The 19726-nt window shown below is 42.1% G+C and overlaps 1 protein-coding gene across 2 annotated transcripts in view; it reads right to left on the reverse strand.

The window, feature by feature from the left end:
- Nucleotides 1-18896, reverse strand: part of LOC102798602 (disco-interacting protein 2 homolog C-like) — a 74632-nt gene extending 55736 nt beyond the window's left edge. For both annotated transcript variants that reach the window (XM_087846370.1, XM_087846369.1), the window contains exon 1: nucleotides 18468-18896. In XM_087846370.1, the coding sequence (XP_087702496.1) occupies nucleotides 18468-18546 (79 nt within the window). In that variant the 5' untranslated portion in view covers nucleotides 18547-18896. The remainder of the gene's footprint in view (nucleotides 1-18467) is intronic.
- Nucleotides 18897-19726: the final 830 nt, after the last annotated feature.

The raw sequence follows: 19726 nt of genomic DNA on the forward strand, positions 1-19726 counted from the left end.
ACCAACAATGGGGCGCTCGGGTTTTGGATACACAGACGATAAATCACTGCTGATTTTTGGGCTTTTTGTTGGGCTTTCTGACAGCTAGAAAAATGTAGTATATCACCAGGCTTCCTGTTTATCTGAGCACAAACACATCTACACTGTCAGATCCATGTGATACCAAAGAGTCCAACATATTTCTGTAGACCTGCCAGGAGAGAAGACGCTCGGCTTCACTAGTTTTATCTGCAGTCGTCTGCTTATTTCAAGCTGCTGTTTCTGTAAAAGGTGAATTTATCACACCTGAGTGGAGACTGCTACTCAATTTACCAAAAGATGAGCTCAGCTGTTTGCACACAGATTTTTTTTTTTTGCAGTGCGTGACTTCAGGGCACAGATGTGATTGTGCGTCTATGAATACAAACAACTTATGGCTACAAACAAACAGTGGAAGTGTAGCGAATCCAGTTTCCATAAAAATCACTTCCTAGAGAGAGAACCTTATTATGGTGTAAACAATATATTTCCAAGAAAGTCTCTGAAGGACCACAAATCAGGTCCAGCGAGCTCACGCTGGCTGCTCATCCATTTCAACAGCTTTATCCATTTCTTACAAAACAACCCTGCGAACATCATGACAGCAGCCAAGATGGTTTTAAGGCAGGCTGCCGAACGGGACGCTGCTTCCATGTCCAGTGTTGGTGCAGTCAGACCCTCTCATACAAGCCACGAAATATTGTTAACTGCTAGGGTTAACTGCAATAAGGCCCAATATGACCAAAATCTCATATCCCGATATAAGAATTCTATCGCCTGATAACGATATAAATCACAAAAATGTAACATTTTCTGTAAATTCTGTGAATCTCGGGCAGCTTGACTTGCGGGAAGTGTTTCCAGCTGCGCGTCGATGCATGAAACGATACATTTTTAGACATAAGTTGTAACGGCCGCCGTTTTCTTTGTGAGTATTTATTACACGGCGTGCTGCGGGGAAAAGCCTGTTCTAACGTTTGAGTCTAAGGTTTATTTTTTAGCACCTGACGACTTTTTTTTAATTCTCATCCGTAAATAATCTGCTCTTTCACGTGATTCAGTTTATTTTGAAAAGTCTCAACAGGATCTTGAGCTTTATTGTGAAAGGTTTATGTGGAACATAAACAAGCGGACACGTGATGCTGTTACCGTAGTTGTTGCTAACAACAACGCATAAAAACAGGCGCTTGTCCATTGGTAGTGTGGTTATATAAAATATAAGAGAAAGAGAGAACTTTAATAAATTAATATAGCCACTACAGTGACCATCAAAACGATGAGAAAATATTGCCGTAAACAGTTTATTTTGCGACACCACGAAACAAGCGATAGCGTAAAATGAAACGATAGACGTTTTTATATCGTCATCCGATATATATCGTTATATCGACCCCTATAAAGGGTCAGTGATATATTTCCATCGTATGGACGTCATCAGGATGTTCAGAGTGACCGTGCAAATATACCGGATCTCCAACACATGTATCAAATCGCACCAGGAGATTTTCAGAAACAGAGCATTTAGTCTACAAAAGGCTTTACGGCCCTATTTTTAATGGAAACAAATTATACAGACTGCAGTAACATACAATGGGGTGGCTGTAGCTCAGATGGCAGAGCAGGTCAGCCACTAATCAGAAGGTCGGTGGTTCGATCCCAGGCTGCCTCCTGGCTGCATGCCAAATATCCTTGGGCAAGATACTAACCCCATGTTTGCCTACTGGTGGTGGTCAGAGGGCCCGGTGGCGCCAGTGTCCGGCAGCCTCGCCTCTGTCAGTGCGCCCCAGGGCAGCTGTGGCTACAATGTAGCTGCCATCACCAGTGTGTGAATGCGTGTGTGAATGGGTGAATGACTGAATGTAGTGTAAAGTGCTTTGGGGTCCTTAAGGACTAGAAAAGCGCTATACAAATGCAGGCCATGCAGGCCATGCAGGCCATGCAGGCCATACAGACAATCCAAGAAGTTTCTAGCCTGCAAGACCTGCTGCTGGTGCTCTGCTAACACTAGCTATACTCTTCACTGTAAGGCCTCAGATATATGGCTCTAGAGACAATCCCCTGGTAACGTATACTTACTATAAAAAAAGCTTTACTCTCCAAATGGTTGCCAGAGGTTGCAGGCTGTTGCTAGGTGAATTTGGTCACAGCTACACCTTTGAAGACAAGTCTATGTCTTCCACTCAAACTATGGGTGACTGCAGCAACGTGTTTGCAAACAAAACAACTGGAAGGAGTTTTTCTCTCGAGTACCATATGCCTTTTTGTGACCAAAAAGCTGTAACCACTAGCAACTACTGACCAATCAGATGGAGAGTAAAGCTTTTTTGTCAAGCAACTGTACATATACAATTGCATGTTATATTTCAGTAACACTTAAATATGACTTTATTATAAATTAATGTGACTAACAGTTTCATATAGCTTTTAAATACACACACAATATTTGTATGGTCAGTGTTTAACTACATTAATTCTATTCAATATTTTTAAGATTTTTTCTAACTTTTAGAGTCTTTAACTAGTCTTATTTTTTCAGTCGTTTAAACAAAACAGTAAATTAGTTGACAAGGGGACCTCTAACGCAAATATGGTCAAATCTGGCTCTAAGAATCAAACGAGACAACCCGGCTGATAACGTTGAGGCTTTAAAAACCCAATGAGTTTATCCCGTCCATGGATGCTTCCAAAATGAGCTGCATCACATTTAGCTTGAACGACAATGAGCTAGGGTTATTACAGCTAACTAAAACATTGCAGTGAATCGAAACAGAACAAAAACGGGACACCGGAAGCTACTGAGACCCATAAAACTGACTGAAATGATACTGTGCAGATGATTACCATCCTTCCATAGCATGGCAATCACCTTCATCTTGGAAATATCTGAAGGCTCTCTTTCCATTAGCTCGGCTTGAATTTGTGCTTTTATGAGAAGTGCAAAAATCAAAAGTGGAAAAAGCCATAAATGAAATTCTTCTTCACTCGTCCTCTGTCACACCGACCCTCTGCGTATCCACCCATGAACCTGCACATGTCCATGCTCATCCAGCCTCTCTAACGTTGTCTCCAAACCGCTAAACCTGCGCTGTTCCTCTGACATTCTCATTTCTAACCCTGTCCATGCTGCTCACTCCCAGCGAAAATCTCAGCATCGCCAACTCTGTCACTTCCAGCTCAGCCTCCTGTCTTTTTATTGGCACTGTGAGGTGGAGGTGTTTGAGATCTGCTGGAAAACAGATAGATAGATAGATAGATAGATAGATAGATAGATAGATAGATAGATAGATAGATAGATAGATAGATAGATAGGTGTGTGTGTGTTACATCTGACTGAGGTGTTTTCTCTGTTTATTCCTGGTTTCTTCTCTCTCTAATTCACACACACGAGCGGTCCATAGGGAGACGCCATCTTCCACTTGCAGCGCAGCAGAGCAGGGAGGGAGTTGCCTAGCAACGGTTCTCCTGGAGAAGGCCTGAAACGGCCATCTTGGATTTGGAGCATCAGATGTGAGAAGTGGGCTAATGATACCTGCCAGGGGGAGTGCATATGTTTGAGTCTGTGAGGTGTGTGTGAGTCGCAGCAGCCTGTATTGGCAGCCTAATTACTTTCCTCCGTCTCGCCGCTCCCTCTCTTCCCCGCTCCTCGACGCTCACCTGTTTTAATGGCACACAGCTGAGAGAGGATCGATAGCGGCTGACTGCAGATTGGAGTTTTTACGCCCGCTGCCAACGCGCAGTTGAAAGGTTTGGCAAAAAAAAGAAAACCAGTGCCAGAGAGCAAGTGAGAGAGAACCATGAAAACTTCTTTTACCAAGTTCACCATAAACCTGTGATGTTGTCTGCAGAGAACGCATCATTCCAGATTTCTGGATGTTTTACCACCAACTTTTTCTGCAACAATACGATCATGTCAGTCACAAAAAACAATACAGTCTCAATTAATCACTTGATTTAATAAAACCATAAAACAACGAGGAGTAGTTACAATTTCCTAAAGAATATCTTGTGTGTTTGTGTTGCTTGTTTGGCTCGATCAGCGCTCCAAAACCAAGAATTATCTTTTGTTTTTTTAATCTCAGCAGAAAACCAGACGTTTACAGTCCAAAATCCAAAATTACTCGTCATAGGAGTAAATAAAACCTTAAAATACACATCTAATGCTAGCGTGAGGACCCCTACCAGATGCAGGGGCTGGTCAGGATTCAAACCCCGATCTATCGTTCCAAACATGGAAGTGTTGCTACTACACTAACCAGCTACACGACTCACACACCCCAAACGATCTCCAAGCTACCGAGTAAATCCTGGGCGTGGTCAGAGAAAGAAAGGACGTTGGAGAAGCAGAGGTAAGCAATATCGCCCTAAAGTGGTCCTCGTGGATCACATGGATGAAGCAACACTAACCGGTATAGAAATGAGCAAACAAACACATGTGTCTGCTACGCACTAACACCACCCACACAGCACATAAGCTACATCGGTAATGCCTTGTGGCGCTGTGCTGGATGGAGAGTGATTTACTGACTCCGCTCCTCTGTCATGCCAGTGTCACAGCAATGGCGGTGAGGGTGCTGTCAGGGCTAGCACCGATTAGCAGACCATGCACCCAATAAGTGCAGTTTTCTGACTGCTTTACTTAATGTTACCGGATAACGTATCATTCAATAAAGTTAATAAAGCTGATTCTGATCATTCTTTGGTCTAAATTTGGTCAAATAAATCAAAACCAAAAAACAGCGATGGCCAAAAAGCTAACACAGAGTTCAACACTACGCATAAGCAGTAAGAAGAATGGATGTGGCGACAGAGATGTCACCTGTTAGACAGGTAACATCATGAAAGCCTCGAGCCAAATTTTTTTGTCATCCCAATTTCGGTGTTGAATACTTGTGACTGTGAATGATTAGCCAATGAGGCTATCCTGGATAATCCTTAGAGGTGGGAATCACCATACATCCCACGATACGATATTATCACGATACTTAACGCACGATACGATATTATTGCAATTTTTAAAAATATTTTGCGATATTCAGATTCTGTACATAAAGGTAAACTTTATCAATATTCATTTTATCTAATATCAAAGTCTCACACTCAGTCTTTCTCTCATTTCAGTTTTATTGTTGACAAACTGAACGGTTTGTATTACAGTCTAGTCCAACTTAACTGAATCAACCATCTGGTACAATTATAGCTATTCTGAACTATGCAGTTTATGAAAACTATGCAGCCCCTTCAGCAACTGAAGAATTTGAAAGTAAATTAAAACAAAATATAATTTTACATTAAATTAAAAAGTTTTAAACTTAATTAAAATAAAACATGTCTTAAATTAAAATAAGTAAACTGTCATGTTTATTGCTGCCAAAAACAAGTTAAACACATTTGGACAGTGAAGGAATGTCAGGATTCTTGCTCAGAAAAAGGATCAACATGCTCTGAAGTCAGAGCACAAAAACCTTTTTTGTAACAAAATATCGATTTCTGCTGTCCCTGTATCGATACATTATTAGCAAACAAAATATCACGATACTACTATCACGATTTTTTCCCCCACCCCTAATAATCCTCCTTTCTTACACCTAAAATAACCACATTTTACAAGACGAACTTAATGTTTTCTTCAGTATGACCAGAAATGAGTGACTCAGGTGGTTCCTTTTAGGTCATTCAGCTCGATGATCTGCACCTTTAACAATATATCAGGAACTATGAGCTGATGGAAAAGGGGTGCCTGGATGGGAAATCATAATTACATCTCTTAAATGAAAAAATCTTAAAAAATAATTAAGAGGATGTTGAACCTTTTCTCCTGTCAACTGGCTGCAGCAAAATCTAGATGCACAGCAGAGCAGAGACCGTTGGCTCTGCATTACACACAATCTTTCTATTGGCTGGACTCTGCTCTGCGTCCTTTTCCTTAACATCCAGCTTTAACTTGATCTCTCTCTTTCTTATCACATAATCATAAACAGCCAGTCCACCCACAAAGCCACCATGGTAACCAAATCTACCTCCAGCAGGCACACTCAAACACACACACACACACACATACACACAAATGCACACACATAAAGGAGGACTAAAGCATGCGTCATGCTTTGGGGACCTTGGGCTGTCACACTCACATGCAGGGACCCGTGTGGACGGCGGGGCGTCCTCTGGCTTTACAACTTGTGTGTCCACAGCAAAGCCAGGGGCAACACACAGAAACACACACATTTATACAGTATATGTCTAAATATACACACAGTTGTAGCAGCAGCCAAGCGTCACGTCCACAATGGCAGAAAAGCAGAAAACCAGGGCGCCCTGTCGGAGCAGTGGGTTAAGATGCCACCAGTGGACATACAGTATCATGTCCGGGGGGAAACAGTGATACGCGTCCATCACTGTTTCCCACAGTCCAAAGAAACTCAGCTCGGGATATGAAACACAGACAAAGGCTACAAATGGTTACAAAGAGGAGGCAGAGAACTACACACATATATCATAATTGCAGATACATTTTCTGACAAAAGGCTAATCTATTATCAGAGGAGATGCATCTATTAATAATGCATTACTTCTATTAAGAGATGCATTTACTCGTCACTCCCTAATTTCTGTCAGAAACATATCTGAGGGGTAATGAGCTCGCAGCCTCGTCAGCAGACGGTATTCTGCTGCTGTAATAAGTCGCTTACTTCAAACCAGAGTCGTCTGACTGAATTTCGCAGGACTGATCGTTCGCTCGCTCAAACGCGCTTTAAGAAACAGTCACTCGTGTATTGATTTGCACTTCCTGGACATGAATTTTCCAACCTGATTTTTGTGCCTGAGCTCAGATCTGTCTGGTCTCATTTGTACTTATTTGTGTCCATGTAGAAGAAATGAATATTTTCCCTTTGTGTATGACTCCACTTATTTTTAAAAAGACGTCAATTTAAAGCACATCACAAATGACTGATTTAATGTAATTTGTTTTCATATTGTACTTATGTAACACAATGACAAGGAAAATTGACTTGTAATTACATTTTTGAGTGCCTGGTTTTATTGATCCATTGATCCATATCCAAATAATATTTATTTCTGGGAATAAATGACATTAAAAAATTAAAAAGAAAAAGAAAATCGGTCTGCAATTTCACAATCAGTGTATCTACAGTCGGGATAATAAACCGTTTGATGGCATTACTGTGCTCTGCAAACTTTTCATTATACTTGGCACCTTGTAAACAAGCAGTCACACCGAAAAAAACTCTACAAGCTCGTCTTTGCTTCAAGTGGCTTAATCGAGTAAATGTTCGGGCTCCTCGCTCAATAAACGACACTAACTGTTCAAAATTAGACTCAATTTGCAGTTCAACACTGAATCCATTCAGCGTCTGAGCTGTAGTGACACCTCTCTCTCTGTTTCTGCTGCTCCTCACTCTGACCTAATTAAAAGGTTAAACTGTCAAATTAAGGCAGAAACAGACACGCAAAGCAACGTTTTTCCTGCCGATGAAGGGACCTCTGGGGTGAGACGACATTTCACGGGATCAGTCCATGTAAAAGCCGATGAGTCTTGGAGGAACCAAAATATGCAATATGCCCGAGGAGTTAATAAATCTGTTTGAGAAAAATAAAAACCTCTTTGGGTAAAATACACAAACAAAATCATCTATGTAGGACAAAAACCCTGCAGAGAAAAATTCTGGATTCTGACATCATCAGTGCATGTAAGTAATTGTTCCTATAGCTCAACAGTTCTGCTCATTTATTGGTCAAAAATGTCTAACCAATGCTTGTTTCCACTTTTCAAGAACTGGGATTTGACTGGTTTTAGTGATTAGTATCAATGGAGTATAATAAACAAGCAATGTGAAGACGTCACTGTGGTTTGCGTAAATAATGATAAGCATCCTTCTCCGTATTTACCATTTTAAACTCGATTAGGGTAGCTTTGCATGACTCACAATTTAAAATAATCCTTATATAGGTTATACTGGGCCTTGGTGCCTTGCAAAGACTATGGGTATGAACAACAGCTGAGTGGGGCTTCTGTGCCTGAGATTGGGGCTTTTATACGAGATATAAGATGTGACAATATCGTTTATATCGATATAGTCTATGTTATGTTATAATTATAGTTGTGGAGCCGCAAGTTTGCCTCTCTTTGTCCACTTTTGTCTCTACGCAACGTTACTCGACCTCACCTCTCCTTCACTGAACACAACTCCCCCTCCTCCCCCAGCGGATTTCAAACTCCAGGCTGTCAGTCACGCAGTAGAAGTTGTGAACAGAGCAGCTGTGAAATCTGTCTTTGTTATTATGCTCATCGTCTTTTAGTTTACATTTTGACTGCACAATTGTGAGTTTTTGTTATGCACAAAAACAATATAGTTTTCTTTGATTTATGGAGCATGATTATTTAGTAAATGCTGATAATTTATTTTTGAGTAGTTTTTTTCATGTACATCTACGCTGTATGTTAATTAAAGTGCCTGTGTGACATCTGGGACACAGCTTTGACTAAGAACTCTGTTTTTGTTCTTACTTTATGGCTTTAAAAAAATATCGAGATATATATTATATATCGCCATCCAGCTAAAAAATATCAAGGTATGAATTCTGGGTCATATCGCCCAGCCCTACCTGAGATGACCATTTTAGAGACATCCTCCCACTAAGACACAGGTGTCAAACTCCAGGCCTCAAAGGCCGGTGTCCTGCAGGTTTTAGATGTGTCCTTGATCCAACACAGCTGATTTAAATGGCTAAATGACCTCCTCAACATGTCTTGAAGTTCTCCAGAGGCCTGGTAATGAACTAATCATGTGATTCAGGTGTGCTGACCCAGGGTGAGATCTAAAACCTGCAGGACACCGGCCCTCAAAGCCTGGAGTTCTCCACACCTGCTTTAAGACATCATACAAATAACTGTATATATAACATAAAATAAATAATACTTTTTAATATACGGATTGAAGAGGGCTGGAAATGATTAGACAAATTAAACTCTGATTAACTAATTATTTACCTTTTTATTCAAACCTCCTAAATGTAAGAGCTTGCAGCTTCTGTGGGCATAAATGCCAAATCATGATCTTTGCACAGCAAGTTTTTAATACAACTCAATAAAACCTTGTGTTTCTAGTTTTTTCAAAGTTGGGGATAATAGTGGAATATCACTCAGTGCATTCACACACAGTAGTTTGTCCAGCAGACGGTGCAGGGAAGGCTGAACTCACAATCAGTGATACCATGACACCATTATTCACATTTAAAATCCAGTACTGGGTCTGGATGTAATTTTAAAGTATTAAAATCCAGCCATGGACTTCACAGTCTTCACTATGCACTCACTCTCCAGACTAAATAAAAAAACTCTTGGACAAATTAAGTGATACTAAAAGTAGTACCACTGAGAATTAGTTGAGTCCAGCAGCTTAAAGTCATGCCAAGTTGGGAGTTTAGATGAGTGATTTAGGCGATGATGTAACGTTCTTCTTAAAATGGACAAACCGCACAAACAAAACAGACAAGCAGCAATGAAACTCAGCATGAATTACTTGGTAACTTAAGTACAAAACTGTCCTATAAGAAAGCTATACTATACAATAGCTTTTGCTGCTGACACGTTTCAGTCAGTACTGGATGACAGAACAAGTCCGGAGAACAATAGCCACGTGGTTTCCGGTTAAAAATGGGAAGCAGACCAGTGACAGCTCGATGAGTGGTGCGTTGGAGTGTCATCAGAATAGAGGGGCTGTCAGTCATTTGTCATACAGCGTCTTTGAAATGACGTCTGTCTCCATCACATGCCCGCTGAGTCTCACAGCAAGCAAAACTAGACTGTGGGCCTCGGTTCTGTGGGCGTGTTGTGCAATTTGACTGCTCAATGAAGACGACTCAGATCAGAAGCGTTCAGATTGACTGAAAATCAATGTCAGGATTGTGCTGATGATCAGCCATCAGGACTCCTTAAACAACACCGTGAAACCATCACGTAGTCACAACACATTAAAGCTGCTCGCTGCTCATTTGTTTTGACGTCTAGAGTAAAGGTGAGGTACAGGATTCACATGGACGTGTTTCAGGCTTCCCATTTCACTTTGAATAGGCTGATAGAGTAGATGGTAAAAAACAGCGGTCCCCAACCTTTTTTGCGCCACGGACCGGTTTATGCCCGACAATATTTTCATGGACCGGCCTTTAAGGTGTCGCGGATAAATACAACAAAATAAAACTAGTACCGGTACCGAAAAAAAGAAGATTTATTCATAACACATGTGAAAAGACCCAGGAAAACCGAGTAAACGATAAAAACGATAACAAAATAACGCTGAAAACCGATAAAAACCCTGAAAACTAAACATTTCACACCTGAGCCTCAACTCTCGCGGCCCGGTACCAAACGACTCACGGACCAGTACCGGTCCAAGGCCCGGGGGTTGGGGACTGCTGGTATAAAAGATGGAGAAAGTCCAATTGCAAAGCGTCAAGTTGAAGCTTAATTTAAATGTCTGTGCTGAAGCGACGTAAAGCCTGTGAAGTAGTCTATGCAAGCGGCCAGCGCTCCTGTGCAATTTAATTACCAAAACTGTGGTCGGCAATAGTTTATATTTAGTTTATCTCCTTGACTTGATTTATTCTCTTTCAAGTCGATTTGAAAAATGATGCCAGAAACAGAAAATGCCTCAGAGAAAAAGACGGTATCGAACAGGCCAATCACGGCCAGTAACGTTCGGGGAGGTGCACATCAAGTCATGACAGTTACAGCGTACGTAAGAACTTTTGCCATCTCCATCAGACTGTGAAACTGCATGCTTATTGGTTAAGAATCTGTGATTGTCAAGTTAACCAATGGGTATACCCACAATCATCCTCCTTTCTGAATCAAAGGAGGATGATAGTGGAGGATAATTCTCACGTGAAGAGATCAGGAAAGTGTTATTGATGTCACAGAGAAAGTTTTCCCAGAGACGACTGCATTCTGAAAATATCCGGAGAGAGCAGGTCGTTGCTTGTGCAGCTAAAAATGAAGGATAAGTTGATCAGTGCCGTGAGTAATTAGCCTGCTGTATATGAACAATATCAGTAACAAGTAGCTAATTTGCCTGAAACTATGTGCCAATCAAACCTTGGTCACCCTGCCTTGTGAGTAGGGATGGATATCGTTCAGGTTTTATCCGATACCGGTGCCAAACCAGTACTTTTGAAACGGTGCCTGTGATTAAACGGTGCTCGAACCGAAAGAATGGAGAACACAAACTTTGTCCAAAAACCTCTATCATAACAGTTTTGTATAACATGTTTCCTTTACTTAGACCAGACAAAGATAAAGGACTGTAGCATGCCTCATGTTCTCCTCCACCTATAAGATCCCCGATAATCAATATGCACAGTGAAGTCAGACTGTCATAGGGCAGAGAGGGTCAGATAGCCAATTAGAGAAGAGATCAATCAGAAAAGATTTGAAAAGCTAGAAATCATCAAGCAAAGCTTCGAGACAAACATCAACCCAGCTGAGGCAGGTTTCATGCTGTCATACATGAGACTTATAATAACCCCGTCCATGTCAGAGAGTCAAGCTGCCCTTTTCTACCAGGCTTCATACTACATGATGATATCAAGATGTTTTACCCTGCAGACTGCAGTCACAAGAAGACTGCCATTTTCACCTGCCCTTATTTATATCTGGCTGCAACAAGGCAGCAACTACAAGACTCATCATTACAGAACTGAGCAATGACACAGCTAGAAAGGAGGGCCTGGGGTGGGGGTGGGTTGCAAAGCAGCGGCACATGCAAATAGAGGGTGGCTGAAACACCACTAATAAGAGATTTATCAACTGGATGTGTAGAAGGGTAAAACCTGAACTGCAGCTAAACTTGAATATGATAAATGCCTGAAGACATTTTCTCATCAGTTACTATTTAGGTTCTAATGTGTAAAACAAACCCAACAACTTTTAAATATTACCAAAGATTTGTCGGCAGGACTTTGCATACACACAGATATAACAAAATTTATCTTTAGGAAGGAACAGCTTATGTCAACTAAGATTTGCAACTTTTAAAAGAATTTTTAATGAAATTTCAAGTCCAACTTTACAGTCAGATCATACCAAAGCAAAGAGGAGTTTCACAACTGCAGTTTTTTGGAGGGTCGAAATTTAATTACTTATCTGACGCAAATGTGGACTCACCAGTATAGATGATACTCAGCACAAATATGTGACCATTATTATACTTATTACGCTTCAGCGCATACTGTTTGTGAAAAATTGCTTTGTCATTACTTAGAGCTCAAGACACCAGTGTGTGTGTGTGTGTGTGTGTGTGTGTGTGTGTGTGTGTGTGTGTGTGTGTGTGTGTGTGTGTGTGTGTGTGTGTGTGTGTGTGTGGTCTGGTTTAATTATTAAAACAAATGAATCCTGTTTAGCATCTGCAACAAGCTGATATATCATTTGTACAGGTTATGAATACAGATTAATACTTCTGCATTTTCTGAGCTTAGGAGCACCAACAGGCCATTTTTACTAAATTCACACATCTCCATGTCAGTGCACTTTTCACTATCGAACAGTGCATCTGCTTTGAGCATTCTGGCAACAAAACTCTGCCAGGTTCTGCCCCCCTAATTTACATGAAATATAATAATAATACAAGAGGATTTTAGTAAATGATCAAGAAAAAGAACTAGACTTTAATAATTATTTGGAGATATCCAATTGTAAATGTCAGAAAAAGATGAATAGGATGTAGTGAAATGAGCCAAGTGTAAATAACTTACACGAATAACAGCAGAGCAGTTTTCCCTTATGAATTGCAATAATACCAAAAATCTGTACATTTATATTCTTAAAGGGATTTTTGTCAAAGTTAGGAAAGCAACATTTAAGTCAAGTGTGTTGCTTTTAAACAATAAAGAATCATTTCCAATCTTGTCCTCACAGTGAGGAATATAATCCATAATCAGGATTGGCAGATATCCAAACCCAAAGCATCTCAATCAAAAAAATGGGAGAAGTTGGACTTGTGCTCCTCTAACTGTGACACCCAAAGCAACCTACTACACGTTTCTTGGGCTTTTTTGAACAACATTACTCCTGGCCTCAAAAGCTACATAATCTAGTGCTTTGAAATTTCAAACAACAACTATATGCTGAGTGACATGTTGGTGTGGTCACTGGCACTGTTGCTTCACAGCAAGAGCGTCTCAGGTTCAAACCCACCAGCTGGCCGGGGCCTTCCTGTGTGGAGCTTGCATCTTGTCCCTGTTCCTGCGTGGGTTCTCTCTGGCTTCCTCCCACAATCCAAACACATACACTACCTATACACTAGGTTAGCTGTCGATTTTAAATTGTATGTAGGTGCGAATGTAGTTGTCTGTCTATATATGTCAGTTCTGTGACAGACGCTGGACTCTGGCTGGACCTATAAACACCTAAATCTATGGAGTACAATAAGAAGAACTTTGCATCCCATCCTGATTGGAAACTCTCCTCCACAGCAATGCTTCATTCATCACGCCTGATCAACTTAATCACACATAATAGTGTAAATACTCATTAATTATTCATCAACATCCCTGGGAAAGAGACCGCGTGAGGCACTGCAGATACAAAAAAACAACAAGGCTACACTGACCTGAAATGTACGGCTTCAGGCCACAGATGCACGTTATTGTTGTTGTTGTTGTGTTCATGCACACGCAGAATCTAGGCCTCCGTTGTTAATGAGAAAAAAACTGCAATATTGCATTTTACAAAACCCCCAAATCTGCAAGAATTTAGAAGTGAAACGCAACAATCACCCTCACCAGCTCCTGATAAATATTCAATACAAAAAAGAAAAGAGAAAAATGAACAAAAGCTTTGATACCATGTGAAATATTTAGCAAGACGAAGGAAATGTGCTGCTGGTTTCACACCTGAGCAGCTCTTTGGTGATTAAACATGAACGAGTGTGTGGACATCCCCTCATTTTTAATCTCTTTGTTTCTCCTGGTCACAGCGTTTTACTTTTAACACCTGAGACTGGAGCCACAGCTCACAGCGTGATCTCAAGAGGTCCTTAAACACACCAGAAACATTCACAGCTTCATTCTACAGCACTTTAACAGTTAGTTCAGGGACTGCAGGAGAGCTGGACTTTGAGAGCTCTGCGGTTAACGCGGCCGTCCTTTGACGTTCCTATCATCCACCGACAGCTCGCTGCATCCCATCTGCGAGTCACTCTGCATAAGAGCGAACGCTAAACGCTTGAGAATGGCTCCTTAATGCCTCGAGGTCACAGCAATACAGCAGAGATGATGCGATTTAGGCGACAGTAAGCGAGGGAGTGAGGGAGAGGCTTATCTACCAGAGCTCAGCTGATTGCTGCGTTTATCTAATAAACAGGTGGAGCGCCGCACCGTCTCCTCAAAGACAAAGACGGAAGTTTCATCCTGCAGCCATACTCACTAAATGCAGCAGGAAATTGTAGCCTGACTGTCATTGCTGCACATTTCAATAACCTTAAAGGCACGGCGTCCTCAAACACCTTTATTAGGAGGCAGAATACCTGCTTTACCTCTCTGCCACTAATCAGACAAATATCCTCTGTGGCATGTTTTAGCTTCTTAAAGGAGAACAATTCTGCTCATTTCCAGCATCACATTTTATTCTTAGAGTAGTTTGCGTGATTCACAAGTCTAAATAATCCTTAAGTATCTTATACCAGGCTGTGACGCAGCCCCTCAGCTCATCCACTGTCCTCCTCTCAAAGCTACTTTCTCCTGATTGGCTGCCAAGTGTAAATAAAGGCTGAGTGGCTCTTATGTGCCTGAGATGACCATTCTAGGTACAACGCACTCTATGACATCATACAGAGCCAAGACAAAAAAAAATTAAAAACTCAGTACTTACCTAAGAAACTAAGAACTGTCCCTCATTGGGGTAATTCAGTAAAAAGCATAATAGGACCCCTTTAAGTTTTTTATGTAGTGACTGTACAAGTGATGAAATGGAGTTCTTTAAATCAGCCTTTCAAACATCAGTTAACAACAACTGAGGCTGGTGATCAATAAAGGTGATCGATACTTTCAGGGGTTTTTTGCAAACGAATTAATCCCTTATTCACAAACAACACATAATCCACTCATCTATTTTTCTGAACCTCCTTATCTGAGTCACAGGTGCATATATATGTTTAGACCTGCCTCTCCGCACTCACTCCTCCACTTGATGGATCGTTTTTGTTCGCTATGTTGATTGATCTTTGTGCGCAAACAGTGACGTTGCCACAGCTCTGAAACATACTAGTGCTGAAGGCGCGAACGCTCCCTGCAGCATTCTCCTGAAACATCGGAGTCGCCCCTCATATAAAACCTCCACATCTGGTATGTGGGGGAGAAGTCAGAACCGGAAGCAAAGAAAGTTTCATCTTTTCAAACTGTAGCAACAACGCGAGGATACAAAAACTGCTGAAACAACAGCAAAGAGTAGCTCGTGCCAGCGGATGTGATGTCACTTTCCGTGGATTAATCACGTGCATTAATAGATCCTGAAGAAGCGATTAATCCCCAAAACAGTGCGGACATCCACCCTTCTCTGGCTGGACAACTGTGGCCTCAGATTTGGAGGTGCTAATTCTTATCCACACCACTTCACACACAGATGCCACCTAGCAGGACTACATCATCCCCAAATCCACTTGGTACGTACGACACTATTATCTGTTTCCGGGTCCAAATGCTTGATTAGTTCCCAAAAGCAAACAGTCACTGGCTCACCACCCAGAGGTAAAACAATCCAAATTCCTTTTACTCAAATGGAAAACAGCCCGGCTGCTTCACAAGGTTCAAACAATCAAAAACGTACAGCACCGCTGTAGGTAAAAGGTCGTAAACAGACACGAAAATCTACACACTGAGGTTGTCTGGAGGATTAGTGAAGCACATATAACAATGTGCGACCTGGTGAGTAGCTACAGAACTATGATTAGGATGATAAAAACACATTCGCCCGGGAAACTGTCAGACGAGGGTTTAACTGCACTCAGTAAAAGTTCACCTTGATGGTCCCTGAGACAAACCACAATCAGCAAACTTCAAATAAGCCAAACGTTTTAATCTGCTGCTGTGTGGTCTGAGGTACTCACTGTGAAAAAGTCTTGACCCTAAATTTAACGTCCCCACCCGACACCAGTGGCCTTCAAAAGGCGTTTCATCCAAAGAGTGGGACTGTAGTATTAACCAGCTGGCTAACAACTTGTTTCAATCACTTCCTGTTTGAGAACATTCATTTCAGAACACCAAGGTTACTGCAACGTTCCAGTTACTTTGGATGTCGGATTTAGTGATTTTCAGTAGGAAAGTAAGAAAAGCGTAGAAGACCAGGGCTTGTTTCACTTCTTAGCAAAGCAGAGCAACTCATGTACCGCAAACAAAACAACATAATGCTTGTTGTTTGTTGTGCTATTATTTTAGACATAAGGTTTCAAGTTTCTTTACTTGGACTTTATCTGGACTGTTTCTTACTTTGAAACTAATTGGTTAGTGTTTTGCTTTTCTCACCCGTGCAGTTTATTAATGGACGGTGGTTACGCTGACAGCTTAACGCTCCACCCTAGCTTCCAAATGTGGACACTTTTGGATCTAAAAACACAACAAGGTAGTAATCAAGGCCTTCCAAAAACCAGTGGGTGACGTCGCTGTGGCTATGTCCATTTTTTACACTTTTTATGCAACTAACAAGAACACAAAGCATTGTTTCCTATTAGCTGATGTTAACAAATTGGAGTTTTTAAAATCTCTTTGAAGAGACGCCATCCATCTGAGCGGCCTCATCTGCTGCTCGCCGCGCTCCTGTTTTGTAATGACCACAGCAACACGATCCCTAAGTGATCCAACACACACACACTCACATATATACACACACTGTTCTCACCCCGTGTTTGGATCAGTACATGTGACAGGCCCACGCTGACATGTCCGTCGCACAATCAGGAGGCCTGTCATCCTTCAACCTGCTGTGATCCACCACTAACTCCACCAATCCCTCCATCACACACACACACCTGAATGTTTTCAGGCTGGCTGACGTTGGGCGTGACGTTTGCTCGTCGTCCCGCCGTTTCCATCATTAATAACATCTGCCAGCAGCAGGTTCTGCTCTGATAAACACTCTCGACTGGATTAGGAGCTCCAGTCGGCCTGCAGCTGCCACACTTTCACCTCAGCGTGTGTGCGTGTGCGTGCATGTGTGTGTCACTGCAGAGAGAAAATAAAGCCTTTTATGAATGATGAGGCTGATCAGAAAGAAACGGGACAGTCTGATGCATCGAGGTTTGACTGCTTTCAGGGGATTTCAAAGGCGCGCGCCGATGTTTTTAGATTAAAGCCGCGGATTCTTGGTTGTCTGGACTAATTACTCGGCACTCGCCCCACAATTTACACTCGGTCTTCATCATTCTCGGAGAACACGTGAAAGCATTTTCAAACACATATACACCACAATCTCCATCACCTTCAACACATCAGATTTTGGCAGCATAACACACACGCACACCTGCACACAAGCAGTAAATTGTTGGCAAAAAAGGGTGGCTCACATCCAGCGTGTATCCAGGATCTCTCCCTGTGCAATGTAGACCCTCTCAGGCCTGTATAAATAAAATATGCCCTCCACATTATATAAGGCAGAGATGCTCACTGGCACTGGGATAACAACTGGGTGGGATGTTGTGATTGGGATTCAATGGCCCATACAGAGGAGAGTGTGTGTGTGTGTGTGTGTGTGTGTGTGTGTGTGTGTGTGTGTGTGTGTGTGTGTGTAAAAAGAAGATGGTGGTGGTGGGAAGAATATTCCTCCTCATCCTCAGGCCCAAAAAAACAGAGAGAGCGAGGCAGGGATGCAAGAGTCTGCGATCACGGGCATCAAAAGCCAAGCTGCCCCCCTCTGTGCTGCGCTGTCACGCAGCGTTGCATCGCAATGCTATTATTAAACACACACACACACACACGTACACACACACACACAGGTAGGCTCGGCTGACTGTGTCAACATCTCAAGGTCAAACAATGGCTCGATTTTCGGACCCAAAACGGGCGAACAGGCCGTGTCGGGTGTGTGTGTATGTGTGTGTGTTTCCTCCGCAGCTGAGACAAAGAGCAGCGGGAGAATCCCGCAGCCTGCTCCCGCTCAGCCCTCATCCTCCCCCGGCCACACAGAGCTGCTCAGGCCGGTCCCCTGACTGACAAACATCTGGATGGGAGGAGCGGGAGGGGACAAGGAGGAGGAGGAGGTGGAGGACGGGGCCGCAGGAATGAACGGTTAGATTCCGTTAGTAGGTACGGGCTCCCGGTGTGGATGGTGATGGTGATGAGATAACGTGATAACAAGAGAAAAGAGGAAGAGGAGGAGGAAGAGAAGGAGGAGGGGGAGGCTTTTCTCCCTCGCACCCCTCGTGTTTTTTTGATCCATTTCTTACCCTCTGACAGCTCCAGCTCCAGCTCCGCCAGCCGAGCTCGGATCTCCAGCGGTATCGGCGACGCCTCGCGGTCCGCCATTCGGCTCGTACCGTATTAAGCACGTCCCCGGTTCGACTGTTACCTCCGCTGCCGCCGCTGCTGTATCTCCTCCTGCCTCCTTCTCCTCGGAAAAGGAGAGCTTCTCCTGGCGGCCCCTCCTCGGCGGAGGCGCGTGAAGACTGCGAGAACAAAGAGGATAAATGTGGCTCTTGGTTTAACGGGGGCCCGCCATGACGCCCGCTCCTTGAATCGTTAAAGACCCCGGTTTCGGTCGGCTCTCTATGCTGTCGTTGCGGCGGTTGTGGCGGTGATGATGATGATGATGATGAGGCTCGCGCAGCCCCGGTCTCAGAGCCGTTTGCAGCTTCTTGCCGCTGGTGTCACGTGACTCTACGGAGGAAGGAGGGAAAAGGGAGGGAGCTCCGCTCATCACCGGCAGGGGGCGCATCAACCAACCACACCTACAACGCCCAAATAAACCTGTATGGGAGCCCAAAAGTGGCACAATAAATACATAAATAAATAAATTCCTGGTTTAATTACACATAAATAAAAATAAACATTCGTTTTTGTATGATTATTTAATCTATTACTATTTATAAGTTCAAATGTTTTTTTTCTTTCACATTAGGAACATTAGGTAATTATTTCACTTGTATTCATTTTGAACCCTTTGAAATAAAAACTGCAATTTTTTTATTTGTAGATTTCTTGCAAAAAAACATAACATTCAAGCGTAACCTATATTTTCTTTCATTTAAGTGGTTTAAAATTAGGATACACAAAAAAGCACTCAAGAAAAGTTTATTCTACTACCTAAAAATAATTTGTGCCTGTTCTGCTTGTCTTTTGCAATGCAAATTTTGTTTACCTTAATATTATGAAAGTTGTTTGGTTCCTAGGAACAATTCAAAGACCCCAACAACACTCAACGTTTTGAGGGAAAAAATTGTAGAGCTGAAACTCTACAATAAAAAAATTGTGGCATATCAAGTTTCAGTGCCAACTTTATTTTTATTACTCACTTTTTAAATTAATGAATTTAAAATGATTAGAAACTACATCGTAGATTTCTAAAACAGTTTTCTGTTGGGAAACAAAAGTTGAATAACTTTGAATAACTAAGGAAGCTCTGCCTGATCAAACTGTATAGCTTACATTCTAAAAGTGCAGATTTATTAGTCATGTTTGTTAAGTTTTAAGTCAAACCGCTGTCTGC

Source organism: Neolamprologus brichardi, chromosome 9 (assembly GCF_056152115.1).
Source record: "Neolamprologus brichardi isolate AB-2024 chromosome 9, ASM5615211v1, whole genome shotgun sequence".
NCBI classification, from domain to species: domain Eukaryota; kingdom Metazoa; phylum Chordata; class Actinopteri; order Cichliformes; family Cichlidae; genus Neolamprologus; species Neolamprologus brichardi.